This window comes from Cololabis saira, chromosome 12 (assembly GCF_033807715.1).
Source record: "Cololabis saira isolate AMF1-May2022 chromosome 12, fColSai1.1, whole genome shotgun sequence".
NCBI lineage: Eukaryota > Metazoa > Chordata > Actinopteri > Beloniformes > Belonidae > Cololabis > Cololabis saira.
In genome coordinates, this window is record NC_084598.1 from 27,629,321 (window position 1) to 27,649,068 (window position 19,748).

General features: G+C 46.1%; 1 protein-coding gene across 3 annotated transcripts in view; it reads left to right on the forward strand.

The window, feature by feature from the left end:
- The window catches only part of samd11 (sterile alpha motif domain containing 11), a 53,002-nt gene that overhangs the window by 25,588 nt on the left and 7,666 nt on the right, over window positions 1–19,748 (forward strand). For all 3 annotated transcript variants that reach the window (XM_061736335.1, XM_061736336.1, XM_061736337.1), the window contains exons 5-8: window positions 5,298–5,390; window positions 8,303–8,467; window positions 13,133–13,286; window positions 19,082–19,197. In XM_061736335.1, the coding sequence (XP_061592319.1) occupies window positions 5,298–5,390; window positions 8,303–8,467; window positions 13,133–13,286; window positions 19,082–19,197 (528 nt within the window). The remainder of the gene's footprint in view (window positions 1–5,297; window positions 5,391–8,302; window positions 8,468–13,132; window positions 13,287–19,081; window positions 19,198–19,748) is intronic.

Here is a 19,748-nt window from a genome sequence, read left to right on the forward strand (position 1 = left end):
AAAGGAAATTCTGCACCAAAGTAAACACTCTGTGATCTCCACTGATATTAGCTCTGTCTTACTGAGGCAAACAGGGACATGCGGTAGTGAATATTTCAAACGTCCAACAGCTGAACCGAGGTGCAACTGGGCTGCAATTGTTGGAAAAGGTTTTGTAATGCTTATTTTGTTTGGTTTATTAAGCAGCGCATTCCTGCATGCGTCATATATTTATTTACTGTTGCTTTCAAAAGTTAAGTAGTCTTTAATAACCTGCGATGGTAAGTTGCTTGTTAACAATATTATCATGGACATTCTGGCATGAATTGTTGCTATAGTAACAGCTGCTCCAAGCGGAAGAAAGCTAGAAAGATTGACTGAAAGATTTGATAAAGAGAGCAGTAAATGCAAGAGTAACAGAGGATAATGAAACATTTCATTTAATTACATTTTTTTGAGATTTATTGCTGCAAAAGTTTCAATGTGTGGTCCAAAACATCACTTTGGGAACGCGCAAGAGGATTATTTTGTGTCCATCAGTTTTAGTGTCCAAAGAAAACGCATGCATTTGTTTTGTTGCAGTAAAAATGTAGAATAAAACAAGGAAACTGCAGGAGTGCGGTAGACTGATGTGTTTGACCCTGGTATCTGAGGTGATGATGTCACTTGCAGCCTCGGCAGGTAAATCAGTTCAGTAACCAGGCTGCAGAGACGTTGCTTCACAGTAATGCGGACGTTTGGACCATCTGTTGTTAACAAGAACCAGAGTCCCTCCTCATCTTTGTTTTGCTGCTCTGTCAGCAGTGTTTGTGCTCCTCCAGGGTAGAGAGGTGTTGGTACCGTCACACATATTGGTAAAACACAAAACTTCCTATCTTCTTTTTCAACATAGTTGTGCAGTCTCGTCTTGTCTCGCCCAGAATGCTCTTTAAACTTAACTTAAAAAATTTAGGCCAAAGTAAGTTTTGCAACAGTGGCCGTCTGAGCGCTTGACTTACAACAGTCGAGATTCACTTCCTGATGATGGAAAGTTTACTTCTTCTACCTGTGCAGGTCTTTTTGTATATTTTAGAAACACAGATTCAGTCTCATCATTTGATTTCACCCCCTACCTGTATTTTCCTGCATCTATCTCATAGTTCCTCCTACCTCACCAGAGAATGAAACAAACAGAGATGTACTTTATGCAGCAGTTACTCTTTCATTTGCACAACTTGGCAGTGCATCCTCCTCTCGGCGTGATCAGAAGCTCCTCTCGCCGCAGCCCCAACCCCATGCATCAGCCATCGCCGTCCATCCCTCCCCCACCCGCTTCATCCTTTTCCCAGCTGCATCGGCCCGTAAGCCAATCAATGGCAGGGCTTTCAGGGCCGGCGGAGGCCCCGGCGCGCGGAGGGGGGATCAATAAGTTATTAGCACCATTCTGTCAGCTGTAATGTGGAGATTGATCGGGGGGCTGTGGCTGGCGGCCCACCCCACGTCCCCACCTGTCACGCCCCCGCCCTTCAGCTCGTCTCTCCAGAACCCCCCCCCCCCCCACACACACACACACATACACACACACACACACATACATCCGCGGCCTGATAAAGATGACAGATTAACAGAGTAAGAGAGGAATTAAGGAGTCTGGCTGTCTGAGCTGTCAACATCCTCTTCGATGGGATGGAGAGAGGAAAAGGAGGAGGACTGGTGTTTGACTGAGAAGAGGAAATCATAAAAAACAAAAAATGCATACATAAGAAAACAAAACAGAACAAAAAAAACAACAGGTGAGGCCGTTCCTCCCAATGTTTTGCTTTGGTGGCATCACCTGAAAGTCGAGAGGTTTAGGTCCCGCTGTGTCCTCTTTCTCTTTCCATCCCTCTGTTCTTATCCATCTTTCTTCTCAGTGGGAGGGACAGCAAATAAAGAAAAGGTTAACCAGCAAGGACAAACTGAGACGGAGGCTTGAACATGGCTTTCCAAAAGTTACCCTGCAGCAGACTGTGTTTACCAAGAATGCTTAAAAAACAAGGGGCCACATCACAGCAGATAATGGTTTTCTTTATCCTAAAAAAACTGCCCTGTTTTGAATCCCAGCCTGGAAGTTAAAACCGAACTTGTAGCTCCATAACCACTAATTCCTCAGCAAAATTAACAAATAGGTGATCGGAAAAGGCCCGGGGTCGCAAAGTTGACTGTGCGCGGTGTTAGTGGGAGTAAAAGGGTTCGTATAGACGCAAGCAGAGCTCAGTGTTTGGCATTAAAAGGGAGCGCCGGTGCTTTAAGAAACCCCATTTAATTGGCTTTAAAAGCTTTCCGCCCTCAAATCTCTGGCCCTCAGGCGCTAGCTCAGGAGACGCAGTGTCTTGAGTGAGGTCGGCTCAAGAGACAACTCAGTGTGTGTGTTTGATCATGAGAGGCTCTGGGCGTGAGTGTGAGTGTGTGCGTGAGTTTTGAAGAAGAGGAGGTTTAACTAATGGGGTTTCACTAATAGGATAGATGGAGACCATCTATGAGTTTTTTTTTTGTTTTTTTGAATAGGCCATTGAGCCATATTGGACTTGGTTTGAAAAAGAGGAAAAAACAGAATGAAAGATCGTCAAGGACACGACAGAGAAAGAATCATTTCTGAAAACCATTCAGTGTACGTCAGCATGATCTCGTCCATTAGCCCTCCTCACTACACCCCCTTCTCTATCTTTAAGGATGTTACAGAGCATGTATCTCCTTAGGACCTAAGAGGCAACATCAAACACCTCTATTATTAGTGAACCTCCTTCCTTACTTCCTCTCTTCCTGGTCCTGTCGTCCTCCCCTCAACACCTGGGGCCGGATGCACACACGCAGAAGGCCATGTGTACACCATTTCCTACACAAAAACTTGTGTTTATAAAGGAGGAATGTGCAGTGAGAACAAGCTTGTGCTCATGCGTTCTTCTAACCATGTAAAACATATTCTTGGTTCACTTTAAGGCTGATGTGGTGAAGAGGGGATGAAAAAAGGGATTGAGAGTAGCTTTTGTTAATTTTTCTCTTATTTCTCATTACTCGTTTTAATATATTCTCATTTAACTGTTACCTTCTGTAAATAACTGTGGCTGTCTGTAGCCGTCATGTGCGAGTATGGCTCCAGTGATGTTGTAAGATTATTGTAATTTGATTTTATAAGTATGTAGAGATCATTCTGATCTTCTGGCAGCAGATGATCATTTTTTTTCTTGCACTGCTTTAGGTTTCAAAGGGGCCTGTTGAAGGAAGCAGCCAACATGGCACGCTTCATTTGTAGATTTATGTTTTCCTTTCCTGATTATTTGCACATCAAGGTTTTTGAGTTTGTTATATGCAGGCCATCTGTTTATTAGCTGCAGATAAAGCAGGGGTTGTGGGTCCTCTTCCCACACCCCGGATGCTCTCGGCTGATGTCCTTTTTGACTTCTTGTTTGTGATCCAACTATTCATTTTTTATGTCTGCTGGGTCTTTTGCTCTGAATTTAGAGACCCGATTGATCCTGTGACTTTTAAAAAAAAAATCTGAAGTTGATTTTCTTTTCATGACTCCAGAACTACATTTCCCTTTTCTCCCCTCACTTGGTTTCACATTTTTGAAAATTCTTCTCCTTCTCTGTGGTTTCTGTCATTCTCGTGTTTATTTACCTGTAATGCAAGCAATGTTTGTAAATGAAAAGATGCCATTCGGTGTTATTTGAATAAATTGTCATGCGTTACAAAAGGGTTGGAGTTCTAGTGCTGCTGCTGCTAAAACTTCTCTGCTCCAGCACTATCTGTAGTTATCACCAGCTGTTGTATTTGATAGTATATATAAGTATAATCTGTGAACAGCTACCCAGTTCTAAAACCCCTGATGTACAAAATTTCAGAACGAGGTTGGCTGAATGAGTCCTTAAGAAAGGGAGGATAGCTATAATCAATGAAACTTGTGACTCGTATAACGGCCTTCAATTTTCCTTTGAGTATAGAAGATAAAACAAATGTAATACTTATTAAAGCTGTAAAGATTGTGTCGATGAAGTCATGTTCCCATATGTCACCGAGCCCATAATATAGTAATATTAATAGTTTTTTTTTAATCATTTGAGCATGAATGCATCATCATGTTTTAAAGTGAGATTACAAGGATTTAATCATCATCTAATTAGATCCCTGTTTTTCCAAGATGTTTGCTAAAATCCTGTAAAGTTACAATTAAACTCAAAATGCTATGTCATAAAATGAAAAACAGTTTTATTGAAAAAAGAGTGAGTGACAGAGGAAAAATCCCCCCTCCCCACCCTTGAAACTATGCAGTGAAAGCGAGAAAGAAATAGGAGCGGTTGCTGCTGTGGCTAAGCTGTATATGTGCAGGAGGAAACAGAAGAATTGGAGAAAAACAGAGGTGAGATAGAGATAGAAATGAGGTGAGATAGACGGAGCAATGACAAACTGCTCTTTCCTTCCGGCGCTGCACGCGATGTGCTCGGTATCCCCTCCCTCCGCTGATTAGGCCCGTATTGATTTGAGGTGTGTTGGAGGGGGTGGAGGTGAGGGTTATGGGGCGGGAAGGAGGAGAGTGATGAGAGGGGAGGAGAGGAGGAGGCAGCAGTAGGGGGTTCTGTAATTGTACAGTCGGTGCGCCGCTTTGGTGGCGGAGGTGGAGGCAGAGGGACAGCAGGGAAGAGGAGCAGGAAGGTATTAACGGGAGGAGAGAGAGAGAGAGAGCTCCTGTTGGGAGTATGGCTCAAACTAATCTTGATGAGCACAGAGGGAGAGAAAAGCAGATGAAGAAATGAGTGTCTTTGAAGGGAGGATTGCAAGAGGGGATGTGGAGGTAAAAACATAAAAAATAAATAAAATAAAAAAACAACCTCACAAATGATGAAGCCAGGATGCCAGCTGATGGAAACACCTCAAGCAGAAAACAGAGATGTTGTCATGCACTTTAGTTCAGTCACTAGCTTTATGACATCTGGGTAAAATAAAAAAAAAAAGAAACAAAGACGGGAATAACAGACTGTGGGATCCAGATGTTGGAAGAGACACATAGAGAAAGCTCTTCTTCCTGAGTCAAACAGACACATGTGGATTACCTGGGCAGGTCCGTCATCCGCAGTGGTACCGGCACCCCCTGAACTGCTGACGGATCAGGCACATCTCCAGATGCACGTGGCTTGCTTCAACCGCTATACTTCTCCACTTTTCCGCCTATCACTTTCTCTTCTGCATTTCAAAAGCAGCTGCCATGTACTTTATACAACAATATCAGTTTTGTCTGTTTGGTCTGTTGTCTGACTTTTCTTCTCTTCTTTCTCCATCTCTGTGTGTGCGTACATTTACAGATGACCTTCTAGGCAAAAGGAGAAGCTTCTCTCCCAACAGCAGCAGCGAGTGTCCTTCCGACAGCAAGAAGTCACGCAGTCTATCTCCAAAAGGTAACTATGTTTGAATAATGTGATGTGGCAGATGCAGTTGCTTTTTCTGACAAAACGTGGGTGTTAAAATGTTAAGTGATGGCAGAAGTATCATGCAGAATAAAGAAGAAAGTTCTGTAAAGATGCACAAAAACATGTCAGCAGACCTGTGCTGACAAAAGTGGTACGCGTACCTGTAGGTGGCAGAATACCGCGGACCGGCTGAATGCAGACTTATCCCCTTTACACGAGTTAGAAAGTTAAACTTTCTGCAGAGATCGCAATTATACTAATATTTATCGGTGTGCCAAAGTAGACTTTTAGCTACTCAGCATTATTCCTTCCTTCTCCTGAACTGAATGAATCATTTCAGGGCAGCAGGTCTTAATTTGAACAGTTTTGATGTGAACAGGGATGATTGACAGCTGCAGTTTGATTGGCTTTAACAGGGAATCCTTTCCCAAACACACAGACATGCCGTGTCTTCACATTGTCCAACTTTGTAAAATTAGCCAGGCCAAAAAATCACGGACATTGGCATGCCCGCTTTTGAGGCAACGCTCCTAGTTTGTCCTTAAATCCCACTGCAGTCCTCTATTATTCATGTCGCCCTTGTGTGGTGTGAAAGTGGGCGCCCGGTGTGGCGCTGGCTCTGGGTCTCTCCTCCTGGGCTCCGGAGGAAGACTTCTCGACTGTTTCATTATGCAGTACTAAAACCAACAACTCCTCCACACACACACACAGCCTTTTTCTGTACACAGATACCAACATGCTCTTCATACATCACCTTTTTTTCCCATGGTGGCTACATTTTGTGTTGAGTTTGGTTGCAATAAAGTTTAGCATGTGTCCTTTTCTGACCTTTAGCCACTGAGTGACCTGGGACTGGCAGCGGCCCTGCCTGGAGCTTCTTTCTCTGTGTATAGAAACACTCATTCTGGGCCATTATCGTCTTACTTTGACAACTCAGCCACTGAAAGATGCATGGGTTTGTTATTGTCTCAGAGTGTGTGCGTTTACAAGTGTGTGTGTGTGTGTGTGTGTCTGTTTGTGTGCTCTGCCTGAGCTTCTTTCTCAGACACATGGGGTATGTGTGATTTTATTTTGAGTTTGTGTTTTTGTCCCTTTCATAGCCTGTGCTTGGTTTCATGCTTCTAAATCAAAAACCAAACAACCCCTATAGTAAACAACCATTTATATTGAAAATTAGCTGTATGGTCACATGACAAAGACAGATACAGGAGACTCTGCGAGTACGTGTGTGTGTGTGTATATATATATATATATATATATGTGTGTGTGTGTGTGTGTGTGTGTGTGTGTGTGTGTGCAGCCATGCACAGAAATGCATTTAAGCCATTTCAAAACACTGCTGATCCTGTGTCTTAACCTAGAGCTCTGTCCACACCCAAAGCCTGCCTCCACACCTGTACGTGTGTTTGAATGTGTGTGTTGTCCATACCGCTTACATCTCCTCGCCCCCGAGGCTGGCGACAGACGCTATCCTTTAATGACTAATGCAGGTGGAGGAATGGACCAAAAAGAGCTTGAGAAAAGAGTATGGATGGAGCCAGAAAGATTGGATGCTGCTGTGTAAATGATGTCTATTTTTCTTTCAGATGCATAAACGGCACCCACTGCTGTGTTTAGAGAGCAGGGAAACTTAGGACAGGCACAGACTAGTCGGCAAACACACACACACACACATACACACAAGCACATACACTTTAGGACCCTGGGCGGATTAGCTGGAGCTCGGCGGCGGAGACAGAGATGCTTGCGTGTTTGCTTCTTTCCTCACCACCTCCAACCCCACCTCCGCTCCTCAGCGCCACTTCTGCTCGCCTGCCCGGGGCCAGACTCAGGTTTCAATAAGGAGGAGGGTGGTTAAAATAACCCTCGCTTCTCCCTCCTCCTGCTCATCCTCAGTCTGCCTCTTCTTACTTCTGAACCACCTCCCCATATATCCCCCACCACCTTTACCTTAGATCACGTTACCGTTGGGAAAAAGGGGAGGAGGGAGGTCAGAGGGAGAGAGAGATTAAATATGGAGACAGACAGTTCGAAAGATATCATACACTACATCAGTTACACAGCGGTGATACACACATGCTGCATCTTGGACATAATGATCAGAGTAAAGGCTCCGAGTTGACATATTTGGGGTAGAAACTTCTGAGAGAAATTAATCCGCAAAAAAAAGGTACCTTTCCTTTTTAGTCAGAGGGACTCCTTGAAGAAAATCAGATCACGGCTGCAAAATATTCAATTGCATCGATACTGCGATGGGCAGGTGTGACATCACAGCAACAGCACAACTGAAGGAAAATAACTCAGACACATTATGTTCTTATTTGTTGCCTGTTAACAAACGGAAACTTGAACGATTCTCATTTTCCATGACTTAACATGATTAATTACAACTTCTGCAGAGTCGGATCAGACCTCCGTCCAAAGAAGCAAAAAATACTATCAGGACATGTTTGAAGTATTTTCCCCCGCCAACATCTTTGGAATATTTTCTTTTCTGCTTCTTTTAATTGTTTTTAATTTCTATGCAAATAAGCTCCCCCACAAAAAGGATTCATGTACTCTGGATAGGACAGGAGTCATCGCACTGTTTTCCTATAATTCCTGTAAGTCTGTTAGTCTTGAGGCCTTAATTTTTCTTTTTGTCGTTCAGGAGCAGATCTAAAATAACCATTTGGGAGACACTAATGAGTGAAATTTATGCATGGTTGAAAATATTATGCAAAGACTTTCTCGTGGCGCACCAACGCAGTCATGACCCGAACATGCCATTTAACATCATGCTCAAAATAAAGTTTCCTTTAAATCCCAAAAGCGGTAACGAGTTAGGACTATCTGCTGTTTGTTTGCTGTCTCGAGTTGCTGTATATCTCCTGATGAACTGTCTCCTCTTCCTTCTTCAGAAAACTCACAGAGTCCGATAGGGGAGGCGGGCGGCAGCCACGGCCACATGAGCCCTGAGGAGCATTACAGGCGCATGATGTCAGCGCTCAGCGAGCAGGGGTCCTACGAGGAGCAGCAGCAGCGCCTTTATCAGCTAGCGAGCAGCATGGGCCTCCACGGCCACGGTCAGTGTGCAAGCTCTTTATCAATGTTTGCGAACAGCTTTCATCATCCTTACTGGTGTACTGCACGCCGTGGATTCTTCACTTTTAATCTCGCTTTTCTTGTTAGATCTGACTCATGAAAGCTCGCCATGTAGTTTTTCTTCCTCTTACTCATAAATTTCAACTCCTTCTTTAAAAAAACAAAAAACAAAAGAAAACTTGTCCGTCACCTGTCTGGGGTCAAGTGCATGTTTGTGACCCCAGAGTGAAGCGCTGTGTTCGGAGCACCGTGTTAAGGTGTGCCACGTTCTGTCAGGATAAAACCCCCGCCATGGAGACGGCTGACATTTCTATTTACGGCGCTTGCCCACCCAGTGTCAAGGTGCCACTCCGGGTGATTTCTGACCGCCCTGATTCTCTGCTGTTAACAACACCCACAAGCCTTCACATGCATCAACGCCATGATTGATCCAGGAGGTCTCGCTGGCTGCCTGCCAACCCCTTTAAATCTCCCAACACCCAGGAAACCGCCAGCATGTCGCACGTTTACTCATTTTCTACAGACATAAATTTTTCCGGTTTTAGCTTGAGAGTGGTGGTTCGGTAGGAATAAAAGAAAATGAGAAAAGTTTCCTCGTTTCAGTTTTATATGTTGGCATTATATTAATTTCACTGTTTCTGCCATTAAACGTTAATATTTTTCTCACATTTTTGTAAGGAATTTAGTATTTAGCCCTACCGGTCTTTATGAGCTCTTTTGCAGTTGCATAAATCCAATCGATGCTCCGGCTGAATTGTAGTTTGAGCTACTTTTATTTTTATTTGATTAGTAATGATTTTTAATTGCTGGCTGCAAATCTAGGGGGCGAAGCCTATAAATGTTTTAATTGCCTTTTCCCCTGTATCTTAGAGGATTTACAGGCAGAATGCGGCGCGTTGCGAGGGTTTAATGGCTCAGGGCTCGGTCTGATCGCTGGCTTCCTTTCCCAGAAGCCTTGTTGGTTTTTAGGCAGTCACTCTGGTGCAACAAAGACACGCTCCCTTCCTTTCGCTCCCATATTTGAAATAGTTTGATAGTTTCCACTCCGTTCTTTATCCTGCACTCGTGAGCAGCACTCAAACGCTGCATATGTACGAGAGGAAGAGGGTAGTGGGACCCCAGGAACGAGAGTCAAAGGAACTAAGGAAAGAAAATGGTCAGAAAAAATGAACCGGTCAAAGACACGAGGGAAGAGTCGGTAAATAAGTTCTTCTGGACCGAGAAATTAAAAAAACATTTCCCTAAAAGGTTTTTTGTCACACTCTGAAGCAAATGGAGGAGACCCGGGCAGCACAGCTCGCAACTTTCTCCAGATGTCCACTGACTGTTTACAGGTTTTTTATCTAAAACACTTTAGCATGCTCCCTCCGCATTTTCCCTTCCTCCAATTAACGGCTGGAGCTCGTTAAGAAAGTGACACGCTCGGATGTGGAGAGCACGGGAGACGTGGACGGGAGGTGCCCGTTTTGTCTCCTGGGAGGCTGGCGTGAATCTCTGCAGTGAGAGCCCCTTGACATTGACCTAGTCTCCAGTGGGGCTTCCGTGACCCCCACCTCCCTCCCCGCCTCGGGCTCCTCATCTCTCCTATACATCTCCCTCTCAAGCCTGCTTCTATACCCGCACCCCTCCTCCTCTTTTTCCTTACCGCCAACTCTCTCTTTAGCCTCGGTCCCCGCAGAGCATCCTTTCATGTGTTTGAAGTGTAGGGCACAGAAAATGAAAGTAAGTGTGTGTGTGTGTGTGTGTGTGTGTGTGTGTGTGTGTGTGTGTGTGGGGGGGGGGTTAGATGGTGCACATATGTGTGCGTGTAAATGTGTAGGTGCAAGGTGTTGTTTGAGGGGCTCTCAGTGGACCTGATGGGCAAAAGATGAGTTGGGAAAAGGGGAGGAGGGGGAGGCTGAGGTTGGGGTGGCAGAGTGGTAGAAATGGCCAAGAGGGCTCTCCCTCCCTCTTCACATGATGAAAGGACAGTGAGGAAGAGGGGAAAGAATATGAGAGGTTGGGGTGCAGATCCAGATGAAAGTGAGAGGAGAGAGAGGTTGGAGGGCCCGTTTTGTTTTGTGTCCCGTAGTTCAGGCCGTATTAAAACAAGGAGCTCTAGTCAACATCTTTTTAGCATCCTCTTCCCTTCACCCCTCCAAAAAAAGAAAGAAAATTCCAGGATGGGATTGGTTTAAAGACAAAAATATTCAGTGAAACAGACTTACCCCACATTTGCCGCTACGCAAGCTTAGGAGACTAGCTAAATACATCTTCCTGAAAAGATACTTCATTTTGTGGCGTATCAGGCGCTCCACCAGATGGATGTTTGCTTTTGTGTACCTGCCAGTCCGCAAAATCCATCACCAGGCTGGCCAGGCTCTATCAACGCAGCGCGCCGCTACGTCCTCATGCTGAGGAGAATGTGGCTTAACTGAGAGGATTTAGCCCCAGCTCCAGAAATGATTGTGGTCAGAAGAAGTGGATAGCAGAAAAAAAAAGGGACTGGGGCTGATGAATGGGAAACTGGGACTTCCCGAAACCTAAAATAACTCTTGAAAAGCAGCGGTATTAGAGTCTTAAGAGAGTTCTTGAGTAGGATTTTGAGTATGTTTGGTTTCAGGAGGTGAATTAACGTCAGGCGTGGGCTAGTTTTGGTCGTGTTAGTGTGAAATAGGTGATCTAGTAATTTTTTTTACCCAAGATACTGTTCAACCAGTCAGCCTTCAACCTACGGAAAAATAAACCGTGTTCTCTCTTTGGAGGACAATCCACACTAAGGCCGTTTTCAAAACTGCATACTCCAGTACCGGTACGTTCTGATCTTTTAATGTAGAGCCGGCGTGCTGCTTTCAGAAACGACCACCGTAATGCAGTATGCTGCCACAGCAGAACGGAGCATAATCACTTTGAGTTGCTGTACCACATGCAAGGTTTGTGGTGTATTTGCACTTGAAAATTGGAATGTTTTACTTCCTTGTTGGAATCTCCAACTGGAACAGCCCATCTGATTGACGTCGTTTTGGTCCCTAATGAAGTTTGAACTTTCGTTACCATCTTATAATAGACCTGCAGTTGTTTTGACACTGGACTGTTCCTTTAAGGTCCGAAGCCAAAAGCTGCAGTATGGCCAGGATACCTGTGCATCGGTTGCTTGGAGGCCTCCAGAGTTTATGGATGTACCATATTAGAAATGGATAAAAGTGCCCCTTTAACAGAGCCGGTCATACCCAATAATTGGTGAGGTGGGATTGTGACCACAGAAACTCAGAGGTCAACTGTTCCACCCAGTCACAAGTGCACAACAAACTCTGTGTGCATTTGTGTGTGAGCTCACTTCCCTCTGATCCATCTCTTATCTCTCCCAACACCACCCACACCCCACCGTCGCCCCTCATCCCCACACAAACACACACACGCACACTTGCACATGCACACACTCGTCTGCCGCCAGTCGGGTCCCTGGCGGCCTGGCGCAGCAAACAGATCGATACACCGGAGCTAGGCTGCATTAATATCTGTCGCTTCACCCTCCCCATACCGGCGCCCACTCAACTTCTTCAGCACACAAACACACACACACTCACACACTCACACTACAACACACAAACAGTCGGCCATGCACACACGAGCACCTAAATCACGCAGACACGCAAAAACACACATCACACCCGCACCGGCGGCGGAAATGGCCTCTTGCTCCCGAGGGATCTGTCTAATTAAAAAAGGGGTGGTGGAGGGTCGGAGGGGTTGGTTGTTGGGGAGCCAGGATGGATTTTTCTCTCATTAGAAGCCGTGTCTCCTGGTGTGGCCTGGCCTGGCTGATAATGATGAGTCCTCTTCTCCTATGAGGGCGATAGGGAGGATGAGGGAAGGAAGAGGTGGAATGAGGCGAGTAGTCGAGGAGGTGGAGGTCAGGCACAGATGGCGGGCGGGAGGGGGGCGGGTTATGATGAAGGCAATGGCGGGCAAGGGTTAAAAAAAAAACCTCTTGGTTGTTAAGAGAAGACGCTTTTTGGTCATTCGTGAGACCCCTCAACTGGTTTGGAATAAAAAGACTCAGGGAGCCTAACGTCTCAACATACAGCACCTTTCTGTACTTATTTTGCACATCTGCTTTCAAATGTTTTCACATCTGCTAGAAACTTGCCCGCTCAGACTTGATTTCATGTCTGCTTTACCTTTGTTTATTGTGTTTATACACCGACATGTTGTTGGTTAGAAAATGCAGCATCGTCATTTTCAGCTGAATGAGGTAAATGGCTTTTTTTCTTTTTTTTTTTTGAGTGACTCGTCGGGTGCTTTTAAGAGCTGTCTGCACCTCTAGTCCTCTCATCCGTCAGCACAGGACAAACAAATAACCTGTACGAGCCCAATTTTCTATTCTACGCAACCTGAAACACAAATAGTTACGGTGTGGTGCACCAACTAGAGGGTGGCGGTTCTGCGAGTGTTTGAGTTGTTCCGCATGTTTCCCATATCTCAATATCTGAGCAGGGATGTGAGCAGCTGGATGCTAGACTTGTTTTCACCCTCCCCTTGGCTTTCTTTCTCTGAGTCTATCATATCTTTCTCCTTTTTCCCTCAACTATAAATCCTTCATCATCTTTATCATGCCAACTATATCGTCTCATCTCTGTTCCTCCACTGTGCTCCTCTTTATTCAGACATGCTGCGCGCTCGTCAGGAGGCGCTGGCTGCGGCAGTGAGGAATCCAGCAGCCTTAGAAGCTCACCTGCCCTCAGCAGGCAGCTCTTCATCATCCAGCCAGAGACGCAAGCAGGGTCTGCCACAGCACCGGGACGCACATTACACTGACAGGTAAGAACCTGCTACAGCGAGCTGTAGGTGTTGACTCTGCATACCTGCCCTGCTTCCAATATCAGCATTGTTCATCTTGAGAAAGAGAGAGAGAAAAAAAAAAAAGCAAAACAAAACACCCATCTCCTCCTCTTATGCATACAGTTCAAACTGTATTGGACTCAATCACCTTGCCGGCTTGCATCATTACAATTCATTCTTGTATTGAGGCTTCCCTTCCTGAGCAACATCAGATCACACACCTGTCCTTTTTTTTTTTTTTTTCTTAGCATGCTGCATATGTTTGTTTGAGTATGTGCATTTACACGTTCATAGCTAAACTCAGGATCCAATAACCTCTTGGCTACCACTGTGGAGTTGAACGCCTGCACGCCGGCTCTTCCTCCCGCCTCACCCCTCCCTTTCCTCCAGCACTGGCCCCTACGCCTCTCAAACAAAGCCGGGGGCAGCGGGAGTGGGCGGATAATTGCTTGTCGATTATTTATGTGGCGCGGGGAGAGGCGGGGGATCGATAATGGGCCAGCGGTGCGGCAGTAGGGTGTGTGTGTGTGTGTGTGTGTGTGTGTGTGTGTGTGTGTGTGTGTGTGTGTGTGTGTGTGTGTCTGTGTCTGTGTCTGTGTGTGTGTGTGTGTGTGTGTGTGTGTGTGTGTGTGTGTGTGTGTGTGTGTGTGTGTGTGTGTGTGTGTGTGTGTGTGTGTGTGTGTGTGTGTGTGTGTGTGTGTGTGTGTGTGTGTGTGTGTGTGCGTGAGAGAGAGAGAAAGGCGGAGAGGCGTTGGTGAGGGTAGGAGGGGGAAATAAGCAGGAAGCCGAGCGGCCAGGCGCTGTGTGGTGCAGCTCAGGGAGACAGTGGGGGTGTATATATTCTCTGTGTTGGACGGGGGGGGGGGTTGGTTGCTGAGCATTCGCGTGTGTTTGTTTGTTCCATTTTTCAAGCTGGCGGTCTGCATGCGTGCTCATCTATGTGGACTGAATCTGGGCTTGTTTGTGTGAATATGTCGGCTAATTTGTGTGTGCGAGCGGCTAGCAGTGCAGAGTGAATGTACGCGCTGAGCCGTGGCTGTTCTCCGACAGCACGCTGAGTAATTAGCCACAAAGGACTGGGGAGAGTTAACCAGGCCTCGCCATCCATCCATTCGGCTTTTCTATTCCACTTTGTCCTCATATCTTCCTATATGCTCCCTTTAACCTCTCACTTCCAATATGTGTTTTCTAGTGAATAAAAAAAGATATGAACAAGGAAAATATGTTGAAGATCCTTTCAACTGGCCTCAGTTAAGCAATTCATTGTTTTCTTATAATAAACTAACCTTATTATTCCATATCCTACCTTTAAAACTAGATATGTGGTGTTTTGTAGCTTAATAAAGCTGCAAAGCTTTATTTGTTTAGTATAAAATCACTACCCCTTTGTGTGCCGTAATCTAAGCTGGGTTCTGTGTTGTGGCAGCTGGTACACCTCAGAGTGCAGTGTTAGTACCTGAGACTTCTCTGGCAAGACTTTACACTTCAAAATGAGGTGTGATTGTGGCTCAGGAGGGTTGAGCAGTCACTAGTTTAGTTCTTAATTCAAAGTCTGCATGCCTAAATGTCCTTGGGCAGTAGACTGAACCCCACGTTGCCCCATGATGTGTTCCTGTGTGATTGTCCACATGAAAAGCTGTACAGATCTGCAGAGACCAGAATAGAGGGGTATGCATGTGTATGTGATTAGGACTTGCAGGAAAAAAGTGCTTAAAGTGGTCAACAAGACCAAAAACACCCGTACATAAATGCAATCTGTTTGAATGAGCCGCATTTTTCAGCTGCAAAGACTCCAGTAAGGAATAAAACAAGGTTCACTCACAAAAACAACCCTCATGGTGTGCAACCCCATTACACCCCAGGAGCACAGCAGAGTGTTTGACCCCTTGCTCGTAGGTCCAACCTAGACAAGTAAGGCATCAAGGCCAGAGTCAGTTCAGTGGTGTCTCCCAGTCCAAGTCCACTGTCTTTGTTATCTTAATAGTTCCTCTGAGCTAACGTTTGAACTGCGTGCCTCAGGTCCGTGCTGCAGCTTGGAAACTGTGATGGGCCTAACCACGTCTCAATATCCTCCAGACGCCCCACCACCATTAGACACAGAGGCCTGCAGGTGCTGCCATTGATGCATTTTAATTACAATTTCAAGAGCGTCTGCTTTCTAAAGAGGAGCAGCGAAGTTTGTTATAAATGCGACAGATGTATGGTAATGACATTTTAACATATTTTGGTCTGCCCTTTAAGAGGAGCAGGCTCCTTGGCTCCGTTGACCGGCCTCTTCTGGTAGACAGATACTTCTGTGTGATTTCAGGCAGGGGAGGGGCGGGGGGGGCCATGTCTTTTACTTTGTCTTGATGAAAATCTTAATGACACAGCATAAAATGTTCTTTAAAGCATCATGTGCTTTCAGCATCATGCAACAGTGCAGAAAACCCTCCCATAATGTTTTAACATGACAATGTCCCTGCGTGTGGTCCGTAAAGAAACGTTCTGCAGATCATCCCGGAGCCCGGCTCCATATTCTGAGGGGAGCCTCGTCACGATGAATGAAGGCTGTTCCAGCCGCACCGTGGTGCCCGTATATTTGGGATAAAACATTGATGTCCTCCTGCTTGCCCAAAGTCTTCCTGCTTCTGTATATTTACAAATGGCAGGTCTGAAGGCCAGACTGCACCAAATATCCCTGAAAGACTCAGAAAAGATTGAAAAGAGAATTAAAATTAAGATAATTGGCAAGTAAAAGCAGAAAGTGGCGATAAAATGAAAGCGAGTGAGTTTGAGCTGGAAGCTCTCCCCTCTTTCTCCCCGCAGCTCTCTCGACGGCTCACCTTTCCATCGACCCCACATCATTGATTATCTGGGGCCCATTAGGGCCCATTGTTAAAAACGAATCATTAGGGCCGCTCGATGAGCTTAGAGCCTGGCGCTCCATTTGTCTGGCCTTAAATGGCGCTAAACTTGCCGAGCATCTGCAAGGGAAATAGGGGAGGGCTGGAGAAAAGTAAAGAGAAGGGGTGACTCGGAGGAAGTGGAAAATATGGAGGTTTGAAACTGGTGGGAAGAAAAAGAAGCAGAAAAGACGGGAAGGTGACGGAGAGCGAGAGAGAGAGATGAACCAAAGTAAAGATTGAGAGAGTGTGAGATAAAGGGGGGGTGGGGGGGGCTGCTGGGAGTGACTGAGATAGAGGGAGGGAGGGAAAGAGCAAGCGTGGAGGGAGCCTCATCCATTTTAATGAGCTTCCTGTGTAAATGTGTTCCTGCGGAGAGGCAGCCGAAGGCGGCCGCGCGGCGCTCCTAATCCCCCCACGCTTCAGTCATTAAGGGCAGCGGTGTCTCACACACACACACACACACACACACACACACACACACACACACACACACACACACACACACACACACACACACACACACACACACACACACACACACACACACACACACACACACACACACACACACACACACACACACACACACTCGTCCTACGCTGTTGCAGGACGGGGCCGCTGTCGCCACTCTGACAGGTCGCCACACACCAGTGAATTCCCCAGGAGCCTGCGGCTTCGCTGCAGGCGGAGACGGACACAATCCGGCGAGAGACCTCTGTATGATTATGAGTCCACCTTGCATTTACGAATCTTTCTCTCAGTCTCCAGCAAAAACTAGGTGAATGTTTTTGGCCTCGTCCCTTTATAGCATGTCAGTGGTTTGTCAGCAAAATGCAGAGATAGTCCAAAAAGAAAGAAAGAAAGAAAGAAAGAAAGAAAGAAAGAAAGAAAGAAAGAAAGAAAGAAAGAAAGAAAGAAAGAAAGAAAGAAAGAAAGAAAGAAAGAAAGCAAGCAAGCGCATACACACACACACATCCCCAGAGCAAAATGACTGTTTGCCTCTCCTCCCTCAAAATTACCTCCTATAAAAGAAGGAAGAAAGAGAGAGATGGAGGAAGGGAGAGGAGGGGAGTGTCAGACACACACTCTTTCTCTGCTCTCCCTCTCTTACGTGATTAGGGCTAATTATGGTGGCGCAGACGCCTGGCAGCCCCAGTCATGCAGCTTTAATTGACCGTTATTCATCTGCGGGCTAACGCTAAGCAAGGCGGTGCGAGGAGAGGGAAGAAAGAGGGAATATCAGAACGGGAGGGGGTTGTGATGGGAGTTTGCCATGGTGAGGGCGGATGGGAGTTTGGAGCATGCTGTAGCCTGGCGGAGCAGCGCGTCGCAAGGCTAATTGCTAGCCCTGAGGGATTAGGCCAGGTGATTACACACTGGGCGGTGTAATTACATAAGCAGCGGCTAGCGGGGCCCCAGCTAGTGGCTCTGGGGTCACGCGCTACAGCCCTCACCCAAGATTAATTGGAGCTGCCACTGGAGTGCGAGGCACCGCCGGAGAGAGCGGTTATACGATTAGTATTAACATTTCAGCGACGGAGGCGATCGATGAATACACACACACACAGACACACACACACAGACACACACACACACACACCTATACCACTAGCTCCTTACCCTCTTACCTTCCGACTACAAAAAAGAAAAAAACCCTCCTCTCTCTCTCCCTCCCTCACACACGTACACTTTGCTCTTGCACATGTGCCCTTTCTGTTTGCAGTTCCTCTTTGGTCGCTCACAGTTTAAAGAGGTGGGAGACATGCAGGCGCTAGCTAATTTGAACACGGCTGCAAAACAATATTTGCGGTTGCGCACGTCCCAGTGTTGGTTTCGACTTTGTTGTTTTCCTCAGCTTGTTTCCCATGTATGCGACGGTCACACACGCACACAGCCGAGCTGCGAGTGGTGTGATGGGAGCTGCAGCTTTGCAGGAGAGAAACAGGACAGTGAAGAGTTGTGTGTGGGGACCTGGGGGCGAGACCAGGACGCTGGCGTAATCACGCCGCCTCAAAACACACTTTGATTCACAGAGGGTCAAGGTACATGGACATCAACCTGGTGAAAGCCTCATACATGCTTCTTCGCCCCCAAAAGATGTAGCTGAAGCTTAGAAAGAAGAAGAAGCTTAAAAAAAAAAAAAAAAAGGTGAACAGGGCGGCTTTTTAGAGGTCACAGAGAAGTATATAGATGGAAGTAAAGACCATTAAAAGATGGTTGAGACTGAAAGAGAGGGAGAAAGGTGAGAGGCACCGTTCCCCCTCAAAGAGCACAAAAGAGGAAGCCAATAATGGAGAGGCCTTTTCAGAGGCAGAGGTTGCAGGATGTTCCATCTTTTCAGTGCGAGCGAGAGCTGGAGAGAACGAGACAGAGAAAGGGGCGTAAAAATTGGAGAGAAGAGAGGAGGGATGAGTGTTAATTAGAAGGTCCTTCAGCCCATACCCCGGTCAAGACGCAGGGGCTGCCCCAGCTGTCGGAGCATGACACACTGGCATTGTGCTTTCAGCCCTCATTATGTGTGTTGGCCTGGAATTGTGTGTGTGTGTGTGTGTGTGTGTGTGTGTGTGTGTGTGTGTGTGTGTGTGAGGCGACAGGAGAAGGAAAGGATGCAGCTCAGGGTACAGCAATGGCCAGCGGCGCTTGCTGCGGTGTGACAAGACTGATGAGGCGCCGGGGCGACATTGGGGCCTCTGGAGCGCCGCTGATAAAAATACACCGCATACATCGGTGTGGCAGCAAGCACTCACATAAGAGAAGCGTTGAGATATGCTGGGAAGAGAAAAAAAAAACTCAATGTGCAGTAGAAACTGTTCATGTAAGCATTCATCATCATAGTGACTAAAATCCTAGTTGAAATGAATGTTCTGTTTATATTTGTGTCCTCAGAGACATGTCCCATCCTCCGCCCCTGCTCTCCCCTCCGACGGCTCCTCACATCGCCTTAGGACCTCACCTGCGGCCTCCGTTCCTTGCCATGCCGTCTGCTCTCTGCCAGGCCCCCGGTGAGTCTCCGGCAACACTGTCAGACAAATGAATAATTCCTCCACGTCAAAACTGTCATTCCTACTGTTTCTGTGCTGGAAAAACTATAACTTAGGTAAAAGTACCATGTGAAGATGCAAAAACTACCAGGTAAAAATTGTGTAATTTCTTCAAGATTTAATGAAATGAAACCAAGTTTACTTGATAAATTACAGGTTAGCAACAATTTAAAGTGTAGAAGCATCTAAACACTCACTAGTCACTTTCTTAGGTACACTCTGCTAGTACCAGGTTGTACCCTCACCTCCCTTTAGACTTTCAGTAACATCTCTTTAACAAGGGACATCAGAAGATGTTGTTTACTGCTAATTGTGACCCTTGTATTTGACTGTCACAACAAAAATAACAAACACTCTTCACATGGAGCAATATTCTTCCCATCCATTCTCCATTTTTAGCGAGCCCATGTGAATTATAGCTTCCTTTTCCTTTAACTTCTGACAAGAGTAGCATCGGTGAGATCTTTTGCTGCTGAAACATCTGCTGCAAGGTTGCACGTGCTGTGTATTCA